At 43.5% G+C, this 13405-nt stretch overlaps 1 protein-coding gene across 3 annotated transcripts in view; it reads right to left on the bottom strand.

The window, feature by feature from the left end:
• LOC135909309 (titin-like) overlaps window positions 1-13405 on the bottom strand; it is a 204235-nt gene that overhangs the window by 62441 nt on the left and 128389 nt on the right. For all 3 annotated transcript variants that reach the window (XM_065441257.1, XM_070531661.1, XM_065441248.1), the window contains 2 exons: window positions 8438-8553; window positions 7153-7360 (listed from right to left, as the gene is read on the bottom strand). In XM_065441257.1, the coding sequence (XP_065297329.1) occupies window positions 7153-7360; window positions 8438-8553 (324 nt within the window). The remainder of the gene's footprint in view (window positions 1-7152; window positions 7361-8437; window positions 8554-13405) is intronic.

Raw genomic sequence — 13405 nt, 5'->3', positions numbered from 1 at the left:
AGAAAGGCACCTTCCCCAAATGCTCCGCATCATTAAAGTAACACTTTAATGACGCGTGAGCCTAAACAGAAAATACTGCCATGAATGATACCTTGACGCAGCTGTGGGCGCCGAATTACTGGCAGAGGCGGGGCAGAGCACAAAAAGAAAAAGAGAGAAAAAATGGCAAAGAAAGAAAGAAAGAAAGAAAGAAAGAAAGAAAGAAAGAAAGAAAGAAAGAAAGAAAGAAAGAAAGAAAGAAAGAAAGAAAGAAAGAAAGAAAGAAAGAAAGAAAGAAAGAAATGAGAATACAAGTTAGTGATTGTACTTAATTTCAGGACGGATATAATAACCAACCAGTAGTAAAACTAAATTACGCACACACCAAAAGCAAAAACAACATTAAAAGAATGTAGGTAACACGAATCAATATGCCAGAGCCAAGACCATTTAAACAAAGGTGTGCGGCATCGTAAATGTAGGAAATGCAGCTCAAGACTCATAGCAGTACAAATCGAAATCACATACAGCATGAAGCCCGCTAAACTCCAGATGATCCTCCAGGGATCGTCTTATACCTATTGGCTCGTATATATACCCTCTGGGTGAGGATTCAAGGTCCTCGTCATTATTCACTCCTCTCTTACGCAGTAGAGTACGCAATAAATGTACTAGTCTACGAGATAGATATCTACCCTGTCCTGGGGGCCAATATTTCGGTCTTTGAAATCAATCTTCATATTGCCACCACCGCCACCACTCACAGGTGCTGTGGGATGCTCCCGCATTCCTCTGACGTGTTATTGAGATTGGAGTGCTTTGTTTAAAAGGGCCCTTTAGCGTATCTAAAGTTTGTGAGGCAAACTCTCCGAATTTTCCCATGCATATATAACTCCTCCTAGGATGTTCTGCAATGTATTAAGTATGTTCTATCAGAGTTTATTGTTTCTTTACACCTGGCACCACCTTCCACATATGCAATGTCGCCGCGTTCCTGCAAATTTCTATCCAGTTGCGACGTTAAGTGCTGTTTCAATCGGTGCGGATTTGTTATGTTTTTCTCGACAACGCCTTCTTTTGCAGGCTTTTTAGTTAGCGAGGAGCTATTCCCGTGGAAACAACAACTTTTCCATAAATCCTCAGTCATTCAATAAATTTAGGTTATCGAGGTAACGCTGACAAAACGTACACCAGTCAACGAAGTTTGTCATCCCAACTTCACAAATTATACTGAGACGTAGCCTGCTGCCTAATTTGTTAAGTGCGCGTGCTCTCTACCTACGCTATATTTTCTTACTCATGTTTTTTCTTCTTTGCTTCATTCGCGCTGGTTTTTTTTTCTCTACCCCTTAGTCGCAATGCAGATATGGAGATGGGGACAGACCGTCATGTGCTTCTTGTTGTTCCTGTGAGACACTTGAGCACCTTATATTAGAGTGTCCTGTTTTCATTGCGCAGCGGACGTTGCCAGTGGGGGACCCTATTCTACATGGCCTACAGTTTACGACTCTCCATCTTTTCCGGTATCCGGGTGGTTCAGCATTTAATCACGCCCTTATTACTTTGCTACTAGAAACTAGTTTGGCTTCCCGTTTGTAAGGGACTTTGCGCGTGACAAAACTTTTTTGCTAAATGTATTTTTATTTTTTTAGATTCTTTTGTAATTTATGTGACCTGCGTGTATGTTCTGTTCCTACTTGCGCACTCTATTCTTCGTTGTAACTTTACTTTTTGTCTTTCTGGCCTACTTCTTTCCTCTTCACTTCCATTTCTCCTAGCTTCATGTTCTTTTTCAATTCCCTCCTTCCTAAACAGATGACAGGCGTTGCACCCCTTTAGGTGGCACTCGCTTCCCGCAGGCCGGGGTTCTCAGCCCCACGTTGTCCAACCTTGAAATAATTTGACTTGCCGAGGTTATTCCCCAGACTGCCAACATTTCCGTGCATTGTGACGGCATATGTATCTGGGTCTCGGCAGTTACACGTCCTCATGTGCATGCACGGCTCCAAAAAGCAGTGACCGTGACATCGTCGAACTTGCGTGCTAAAAGCCTCCACATTTCGACCGAGAAGTGCGCCTCCGTAGCCTTTACCCACAAACCTGGAACATCCATATTGACCACCAAACAATTTAATATGCAAAATCTCAGTAATTACTACGCGTTATTATTGACAAAGACCTTTCATGTAGCCCCTTCATCTCACACCCAAAGAAGAGGCTTGCCTCTAACGCCCGCACACTAAGGTGTCTCGCCGATAAAATCTGGGGCGCAACGGTGGCATCTATGCTTCAACTATACAGGACGCTCTTCCTGGGATACATGCGATATAGCGCACCAGTGCTGTACAATGTTAAGAAAACTAGCATTCGTGTCCTACAGAGCATTCAAGGCCAAGCCCTTCGTAAATGTCTGGGGCTACTTAGCTGCGCTTCAACTGTAGAAAGAATTGCCATTGCCAGAGCCAACCCACTAACGACTTAAATAGCTGTCGACACACTCCAGGCGAATCATCACCATGTATCAAAAGTTCTAGACCCCCATTCTAGACACCAGCGTTCTATGTCATTGAGATACTATCCCGCAAGAAAAACGCTATCTAGTCTTTGGTACCTGAAAAAGCCTCCTGTGTACCTTGATGTTCCGGGCATAGTGAAAAAAGCTAGTCTGTCCTCCGCGGCTCTTAAGCAGATTACACAGCAAGCGTTCAAAGCAGGCGAAGTTTATGACGTGTATATTACGACCGACAGGTGCCCAAATCAATGAATTTTGCCATTGCTTTTCTGAACGAGGACATTTATATAATCTTACAGAGGCTGCCGGGAGACGTGGCACCGTTGGTAACCACCTCGCCGATGACGCTGCCCGACGCGCCCAGGCTGGAGAACCGCCACTCGTTGTACCTATATTAAGAGTGGACGCGGCAAGATATCTTCGCCATTTTGCACGTAACATTACGTTGAGTCAGTGGAATACGCCACAGAACTCCAACAAACCTTTCACGACGTTACGCAGCACCACTGTGTTCGCTGTAGATTTATCTTCGATGTTAAGGATAGCTTTGATGGTATATTTTCCCACCGTCACATCATTTATTGAACAACAACAAAATGACCGACAAGTTAGTTCTCACCGAGCTCCGATAGCCACACGTACTGATACTGGCCGCAGCATTTTGACGGCCGAGCCGAAGACATTCGAAAGTTATTCATCCCATTACATAACTTCGGCATTTTCCCACTGTATACAAGGTTCACATCTTTCAATGCTTGGCAGAAGCGGAGGAACTTCCTGTAGCTCCGGACAGCGTGCGTCTGCCTGATTTCTGATTCTCGCCAAGATGCGATAAAGACGAAGCACAATACAGAAATTTCAATTACTGCAATTCTTTCTCACGGAGCCTCCTCTATTGGGCAATGTCACAAGGATGCTCGCGCACTCCGTGAAATATTTTAACACAGCAAGCTGGGCGAGTTGGTGACTGAGCATATTCCTAGGGGTGGGCAGCGCAAACCGGACGAAGGAAAAAGGAAGTACACTATACGAGCGCAGACTAACAATCTGTTTATTTTTTCAAACAAGTGAGTAAATATGCAGAGAATGTGATCAAGTGATGAAGTGACGCGTACAAGTGGTGAAAGGGTGTCACCCTATCTTGTACTTGCATCGTATGCGTGTACTTGTACTCCTATGTACTTGTATGTACTTGCGCCCGTGTGTACTTGTACTTGTATCTGGTATCGTGCACTTGTATTTTGTACTTACTTTTGTCCTTCTGCGCTGCCCACCCATAGGAAGGTGAAATGTTTGTTATTGTTTCAAAAAGCTTTTCTAGTCAAATTATTTATTATTTATCTAATTTCATGTGCCTTTGTTTGTTCCTCAATTAATTCAGTTACTTTTCTGTAATTACTAATCACCTTCTGATTCTATATGAATCTCTGTCCAAACAAACTTTGCGGAGTTTGTTTTTGTTTCGGTTTGTTTTTGTTTTGTTTTTGCATTTTGTTTCGTGCACTGAAGCACACAAGGTACTGGAACGCCAATGCATTTCTCCGCAAAGTTCGGGAATTTATGTCTCGAAACTGCTCTCGTCCTGAGAATTCGTTCCAAGTGGATCCGCTTGCGAAGTCCACGGCTAGAATTTGTAAATTGCAATATGCGCCATAGTGTAATTAGTTAAAAATTAATTAGTGACTTCGTGTTAATTAGTCGTTCTGCATTTCAAATATTTTTTTGCAAGTAGTGTCCGCCGCTTCGAGTAGACAGGCGCATAAACTAGAATTGAGCTATCTGCCACAGGTAACCTATAAAAATTTTAAAAGTGTTTGCTGAAACGCCCTATATTTATTTATTTATTTATTTATTTATTTATTTATTTATTTATTTATTTATTTACATTACCCTTAAGGGCACTCATGCGGAGGTATTACATTACATAGAGGGGAGGGGGGAAACAAACATGAAATATACACAAGAAATAAAACTACATGAAATAAACACCCACATACGAAGAACATAATATAAATAGATATGAACAAGGGGTATATGCACCAAGTCATGAAAACACAATAACTTTTTTACATAATGTGTTAATATGTGCATATAACAATAAGTAATAACTAATCTGCTACCACTAACCGTTTTTTTTTTTGCAACAATGTTTGGAAAGATGGTAAGTTAATTTCAGTAGCTATGCGTGATGGTAGGTTATTCCATTCTATTATTGTGCGAGGAATAAATGATCTTGCGTAGAGCGATGAGCGGCACGTTATGCGCTTTACTTTGTTAGCGTGGTCGCTGCGCGGGAAGACTGCAGGGGGTGGTGAAAAGAAGTCATCGTGAAGCGTGGAAGGGTGATAAAGTTTACGAAATAAGGTTAGGCGATCAAACTGGCGTCGACGGGATAATGATTCCAACTAGGCACGTTGTTTTAAGGATGTGACGCTGGTGAAGCGCGAATAATCGGAAATGATGAATCGAACAGCACGGTTTTCCAGAGATTCAATTTTGTTGATTATGTATGCTTGATCAGGATCCCATATGACAGAAACATATTCAATTTTTGGGCGGATCAGCGTGATATAAGCAAGTTTTTTTAAGTGTGAAGGCGGGTGCTTGAGGTTACGCCTAAGAAGACCGAGCGCTGGGTTAGCTGATGCTAAGACGGTGTTAATATGGTAATGCCAAGTTAAGTCACACTGAAGATGAAGGCCAAGATACTTATAAGTTGGCGCAAGTTCTACGTTAGCATTATTGAGAAAGTAGGCGGTAGGAAGTCGAGTGGAATGGTTAGTAAATGACATTAGCTTGGTTTTAGACGTACTTAAAGAAATTTAAAGGCGTATTTAAAGACGTATTTAAAGACAGACCACAAGGAACACCAAGCGGTCACCGCATCGAGATCAGTTTGTAAGGAAAGTCTGTCAGCGTCATTACTAATATTACGATACATAACACAATCATCTGCGAATAATCGAATTCGAGATGAGACAAATTTGGGTAGATAATTAATAAAAATTAGGAAAAGTAGGGGACCAAGTACGCTGCCCGGGAGTACTCCAGATGTTAAAGGAACAAAAGAGGAGTTACAGCCATTAGCACAGGTGACTTGTCTGTTGGAGAGGAAATCTTTAATCCATGCATGAACGTTCGGGTGAATATTTAAGTGTGTTAATTTGATTAGAAGCCTGTCAGGAGGAACACGATCAAACGCTTTAGAGAAGTCAAGAAACACTGCGTCAACTTGGAAACCTTCGTTAAATGCGGAAGATATATCGCTAGTAAATCCGGCGAGGTGAGTGTCGCATGAATAACCCGTGCGAAAACCGTGCTGGTACACACACACACACACACACACACACACACAAGGTACTGGTATATATATATATATATATATATATATATATATATATATATATATATATATATATATATATATATATATATATATATATATATATATATATATATATGATGTATCTTTTCTCCGGCATCACGGTGTTTGGAAACAGGTGTCGACTGCACACGTTGGTCTTGGCAGATGCTGTTTCTTGCCTGTCCGTGTATCCTTATCTTCCGCACAACCCTGCAATGACTAAGTTGAGACTGTGGTCACGATCACGGAGTAATTGATCACCATTATGAATCTGTTTCTCCCTTGATCTAAACTGGCGCGTATTTCGCGGCCTCCGAAAACGGGAAGTGCGCGATTCTGTAAACGCAGCTCGCGCGACGTTGGAGGCCATGCACAATGCGTGGCCTCCAAGAGTGCACCGATATCGAGCTTTTGCTACGTCGGAAGTTTCGGAGGCAACGCACAGCATAGGAACGTTCCGCAACGTCCTCCTAGATGGCAGCAGGGCTTGGGTGAAGCTCCCTAAAAAGAAGAGGGCATAAGCTGCCGTGGCCATAAGCGAAGTATTGAAGCGCCGTCTGGACGACAACGGTCGATAAAAGCGGAAAGGAGTTCGCTCTCTTTTGGCAGATGGCGCAACATACTCTATGTCGAAGCGATGCGCGCGCAATACGAAATGTAAAGAATGTCCTTTTATTAATCGTAAAACATTACTGATTCCAGAATGTAACTGAAGAACTGAAGAAATACACAAGCCTTCGGTATACTGCTTGGCGTCGATCACATCACTATACTTTCCCAGAATAGAGATGCACTTATAAGCAGAGTTTCTCCTCCAGTAAATAAGTATCTCCTACGTGCGACACACATACATTCATACATACATACATACATACATACATACATACATACATACATACATACATACATACATACGTACGTATATATATATATATATATATATATATATATATAATTGTAAAGCGCAATAAAACGGGAAGATGGGGTGCTATTGTGCTACCGAGTAAAACTATTGTAGTTCGTCTACACTGGGCTAAAATGGATATAACTGCGGTTCGTAAAGCGCTGCCCGCATCTTATACACAGTTATCGCTGTTGAATTTAATTTCTGACGTTTTCTCCATGGCATCTTTATTTATTTTTTATTTCTTTCCTCATATTTCCAGGAGGCCTTTCATCGACTTACATGCCTACGCTATAACTTCTTCTTTCACAGCCCATTCTCTAAGCACCAAAGACAATGCATGAATCTGAATCTTCCACTGGACCACCAATGAGCAGCGCGGATAATGCTCACCGACCACGTTGAGGTACCCGACCTGGTTCTTCATGGGGCGCGTGTTCACTTGGCACATGTAGTAGCCGGTGTCGTCGGGCCTCACGTCACGGATCTCAAGCTGCCAGACGCGATGACCGGCGTGGCTCACTCGGATGCGCTCGTTCTGCACGATCACGTGCGTGTGCAGGGCCAGCAGTGTCTGCTTGTCCACGTTAAGCCACGCCACCTGCGCCGACAATGCAGCATAGGACTGGGCACAGTACTCTGGGTCGACCACTTTAACGGATACGACTTTCATTGGACTCTGCTTGGCTAAGGCATCGAGGACACTTGATGGACAAGCGAGGCGGTGCGCCAGGCATCGATGCACGCAAAAGTGAAAGCTTTCGTCAAAGTAACCGACGGAGCACATGATCCTTGTAGGTACCGCATCATCACTCTCCGCATCCCGCTACGCATGCCCTTGCAGGAGTAGATAGAAAAAAAAACTGTAGAACAAACGCTCAAGATAGTAGGCTACACAACATTTTAGTATCTGGATTACAGACTTCCAGACCATGGATTACTAAATAAGCTTGTTTAGCCGTGCTTCTTGACAAGCTGATAATCTAGAAGACTATGCAAAATTGAAGTGCTTGTGGTGACGTCGCATTGAAATACCCGCATCTTCTGCCCGTGATGTCACAGATTATGGCAACAAGGCTAGTTGTTCGTTTATGAACAGAGATAAATGCACCTCAGAGAAGAAACTTAGTGAAACGTCAATAGGAAAGGTTTCTGCGTCAAATGACTGTGCCTGATATTCTATGGTCAGGGTAATCTATGATCGACCGAGGGTGATGTTTAGGCTTCAGCTTCACCTCAGTATCTGTCAAAAACTGAGGCGCGTTAAGGAAGCAGTGAAAGTGGAACTCTCTAGAAGGTCTCTAGAAGTTTGGTCGTAGCCACAAACATAGTGGCAAGTTGCTGGTTCTTTTAATCACCTTTTGTTTACGTGTTCTTCGTGCTAACTCTGTTTTTCCTTTAATATATTGTATTCGTGAGCAAGGGCATCCTGCCAGCTACGTAGAATATTGCCTGCGGCCAAGGACTTACGGTAACACACGCTTGATGGACAATAACGCATGACTCGCGTTAGTTCTGCAGGCGTATTGAAGAACTTGAGCAGTGCAAAGTACATGGTCGTGTATCGACTTCCTTATCGTGGCAATGTGTTACAATGTGTGTGTCATGCTTTCAGTCATGCTAAAGTGCTGTTACGAGCCATAAAGAGCATTAACAGGCAGAGGTACAATATACCTACCGTATGGTTACCCAAATTTTCTACGACACACTTGAGTGCAGCATTCCGGCCAGCCGCAACTGTGAGGCTCGGTATTGGCTCAGGAAAGTACGGTTCGTCCTTGCTGATCAGTTCATCTGAAGAAATAAAAAAAACAAATAAAGAAAAACACAAGAATATGAATCACATAGTTTTTTGCCCCTAACCACAAAAATTTTGACAGACATCCACTTGCCTGGATTCTTGCACCAACAAAATACGCGCTGATTGAATAATGCTGATAAGACTGTATTCAATATAAGGCTGATTGAACGCGTGCGAGCGGTGAAATAGTGCACAGTGATTTAACTTTTCAAACCTGCACGAAAATTCTGCGGAATAAAATAAAGCCTTGCTTCACCTACAACTGATGGTGGCGTCGATGGTAGCATAGAAGTGGCGTCGATTGCAGCAGAGGAACTTCTGTATTTACGCGAGCAAACAGATCTAAATCCATTCCAAAGAAACAGAATAAACCTTTTTTAATGCGAAACATTCTTTGACTCAACTTGGCCCTTAAGTAGCAGGGAGGTTCCTGTCTCGGATGGCTTTAATAAAAAGAAAATTACGCGTGACCCGCAGCGACATTGACGTTGTTACGATTGGCCTGCAGTGGTACCGACCTGCAAAATTTTCGCCAGCCCGCTGCAGCTGTGGGGGTGGCGTTCTTCGGAGAAGCAACCTCCGAACCCTTCTCAGCCCCGCTGCGACGACTCGCTTTGTAAAGGTAACACTGCGCCTCGTCAACAGCCTGACGGCGCCGGCATGTCTGCCGCGGTCGGTGGACCGAGTAGTGTTAGTCGATTCCCGGCCGCTTTCACGGTTCGCTTTCACGGTTCGCTTCACTTTTGGCAATATATCATTGGAATAAACTACCGAGGGACATTGTATCTGCCATTAACCATCATGTTCTTGTTAACAAGTTGAAGGTTTCCCTAAATGTGTGATTATTTCTATGTTGAGTGCCTACTTGCGTATGTTATTCTTTCTGTATATAATTATGTCACTGTATCTTAACAATGTTCTTTTTTACACGTTTGTAATTGTAACTGGCTCCCCCCCCCCTCTATGTAATGCCCGAATGGGGATTTAAGTACATGAATAAATAAATAAATAAATAAATAAATAAATAAATAAATAAATATGTCATCGTTGTTTTAACATACGCCACATGGCATAGCCACATGTACGCACGATTGCATAACAGCTTGTTGCTGGTGGCGTCACAATATGCGTGTCTCCCTCTCTTACGTGCGTCCACTACCTGTGCAGAAACCAACAGTTGTCATGTCGTAAGCCAGCGTCGAACGCCCGACGTACGGTCATCTTCATGATAGTCGTCGCCGGGCTGCTGTCGTCACATAACGTACGCTCGCGACCCTACAGACTATATGCTCAATTTACACAAACACCTTGGCCCACCTGCTATCGCTTTGCGGAACCACAGACAGTGCTAGATAGCCAGGTACCCGAAAAATGCTTCGCGTAACATCGACTTCCAGAGTGCGTGGGATCTGGACAATTTTTTATGTTTGTGAAAGCTTTCTAATATGTGTAGAGCAAACTCGTGATTTTCAGACGACCTGCTAGCGCTCTCGCACATTGTTCATAGGTTGTTATTGGTTATTTTGTTATCAAGCAGCATTCAAACTGTTCAGGCTGTGGGCAGCAACGCTTCTGTCACGGCGAACGCCCCACACCTTTTCGTTACTCAAAAATAATAAATTATTTTTGTAGTTAAATTATTCCTAATTATTCTTTTTATTCGCCTGTTTTTTTACATGTGAGCCGACATGTAATACATGTAAATAATATGTCATGGATGTTAATATGTTCACACATGCTGCTTGCCTGGACAGGGACTAAGTTTGCACGACTTCTTGCTTTCTTGTTATAGTGTATTTTACCGCTAACTAATCTGTAACTTTGCGCGACTGATAACACTTCAGTTGTGACATAAATTATGACAACAATGTTCTGTTCATCCCTCCTCCCCCCTCTCCCCCCTTAATCTAATACCAACCGCCTTTAGCTTGTTAAAAATAAAAATGAAAAGAAAACGCAAGCATTCGATCAGTTAGGCACCCCGCGCCCGCTTTCCTCCAATCACAATTGCGCCTTATCGAGACTGAGGCCTAGAATTGCCGATTGATGAAGACGCTGATTAGATAGGCCGTTGAATCAGCGGCTGTTAATGCAATGGTGTGCTTGTGAGTCGGCAGTTTATCGGTTAGAATAGCTTCGGAATGTTCGTGTAATTGAGACATTAGGGACCATTCTAGACATAGTGCCGACTATGCATTTGATGATATTGCACTATCAGCGCATCACACCTTCTCACATGTCTTATCCAGGAAACTAGAAGAGTGAACGCGGAGCCTGGAAGCCAGTAATCAGCAAAAAGACTATTGGTGAGCGTGGTAGTGACTAAAGCTTACAAAAAAGAAAGCCTCTACCTAAGCCAGAACGTCTCCTAAAGATAAGTCATAAGTGCACCTGCACTATACATGCGGTTAAACCGAAGAAGAGGCTATAAAGAGAGACAAGTGCTTTGATGTGCTAAAGTGCGCCAGTATAGAGAAAATTCGGCGTTAGCGCTCGCATGCGCGAAGGTACACAAGAAAGCCCCACACTTCCTCATTCGTTCACAGGTGCTTATGCTTCATTCAGAAACCTCGTTCTGCGTCCTACATCACTCTCATCTAACTTCTCTCTTCCTCGCTTTTTGCGTCATAAAAATTTGTTTGCCTACAAAACTGCTCTAAAGGCTTGCCCGTCTCGAGACGCCCAGCAATGAAATGCGACAGCGTCAGGCGTGGAGTAAGCAAACCACCACGTCATTGCGAACCGCTTTTGACTTGCAAATTCATAGCGGCTCTAGGCGCAGCTGCCGGGGCTCCACAACTCGGAAGACTCCAGATAAACACCTCGGAGCCTCGCATATCTCTTGGCTTGGTATCGCTGCATTGTCGTGGCAGGAGATGCAAAAGGAATAAACGAAGTGAGTCTAGAACTCCTCGCGATCTTCCGGAAAATTCATAAAAGGAGGAGGTAGGAAAAGTGCAGTTTGAACTAGGCGGTTTATAACACACACGTAAAGCATCGTCTGCGGAACACAGGACATTTGCTTATTCGAAATGTTGTAATATGCGCATTTATATTTCGGTTTGGCCACGAGCGAACGCTTATGCCATCCGGTGTGAAGAAATGAAAGTGACTCGAAGGGCTGTGGCATATTTATGCGAAGACACTAGAACACACAGGGCTTCCGGAGAAGTAAAAAGCACGCTCATCACCTATACTCGGCAAGTTGGGTTCTGAAAAGAAGATGCGACTTTGACGTAGGTCCGATTGCGTCGGTGACGTAGCACAGTACGTGCCTTAACTCGTCGAAACTGCATAATGCTTCAAAAGGCTCTTTAGTTTTACACTGCTGTCATTTTGCAATCTGTACTTGATGACATCTTAAAAAACACTCACAAGCAAATTCCGTCAGCCCTTGCGGTTTGACATTTGGTTGGTAATACCCCACTTTCGTTTCTCAAAAATACAATTAGCATTTTTTTATTGTGATCGGCGAATGAAAAAGGCTAGATAATCACTTTGTTGGCGAGCCGTGCCTATGTACTAAATTTTTCTATCGTTTTTTGGTTATGACACTCTGAACAGAAAGCGTGTCTGGCATCTCACATGCACCGGTTTTACAAGGAGAGAAACAGTAGGAGGTGGGATTATTTATTGACTGTCGGTTCGTCTCGCCTGTTGTCACTCTCACGTTACTTTTACTTTCTCGCAATTTTACTATCTTCAATTATAGCGCAAATAACCGCCACCCAGATGTTCAATAGAAGAGAGTCAACGACGTACCAGGCCCTGCCCTGCATCTCTGCCTGCATGGACATTGTAAGCTTGCAGTCCTTTATCGTCTTGGCTAACGTTGTACGGATAACTTATTTGGTTTAGTGTTAGTCCTGTAGCTTGTTAATGGCCTCACCCCTCTGTCCCAAAAGGAGCAGATAGGAGCGGAGAAAACACGTATTTATTGCGAAAGCTCGCAAAGGATTGCGGAGATTAGTTGCTGTTGCCTTCTACATAGCGCTCTTGGAAGGGAGAGAAGGAGAAAGAAATGAGTATGACGTGTGACGACGTCGACATAGAGCATAGGAAAGCGCCGGGTCGGGTTGCTAGATGGCGCTTTGTTTATTCACTCCTGCCGTGCGCCCTAGCCATCGCAACGTGGCAACGCCCACGACAGCGGCATGTACAAACCTCGTCAGGACTAACCGAAACACGTGAGACGCAAACAGTAGCGCGCCACTCGTCATCCACCGATAGTCACGTGCAACTTCAGATACTTTATTCCCACGTGCTGCTCCGCTCGTACCGTTCTGCATTGCCAGACACTTCTGAGAACCTCAGGATTGCATAGGATGGACGCTTTGAGTGGAGCTTTCTTTCTCTCTCTCTCTCTCTTTTCTCTTTTTACTTTTCCTTCTTTCTTTCGTTTATTTTACGCTAGCTGTTATGGGCTCACTCCTCTGGTCGTTTCGATGTCCAGCGGTGTCCGCTGCCTCCATGGCTGAAATTCCAAAATCCTTTGCGAGAAGATTACACAGAAATAACAAAAAAAAATACTCACTTTCTCGCGAGTATTCGAACTTAAGACCAACGCAGTGTCAGTCCAGTATCCTACCTCTCAGCCACCCTGGTTATCTTTCCTTTCACGGCATTTATTTAAGGCCCAAATTACTCTTGCGGGAAGCATAAGGACGCGAGCTAATGGGTCTATTTCAGTCTAGTATACGTCACAGAAAAGATTAGCATTGCACAAATTATTTGCAGCGCACAAATTCAGTAAATAGGACGAGTTGGCCTGTCTTTTTCAGTGTGCCTTGCGCAGCAGTTGATAAGCTGCTTATGTTCACTAACAATTGTACTTCAACATTTTTG

Source organism: Dermacentor albipictus, chromosome 1 (genome assembly GCF_038994185.2).
Source record: "Dermacentor albipictus isolate Rhodes 1998 colony chromosome 1, USDA_Dalb.pri_finalv2, whole genome shotgun sequence".
Lineage (NCBI taxonomy): Eukaryota > Metazoa > Arthropoda > Arachnida > Ixodida > Ixodidae > Dermacentor > Dermacentor albipictus.
The sequence above is the reverse complement of the archived record's forward strand: the minus strand, read 5'-3'. Positions and strand labels throughout refer to the sequence as shown.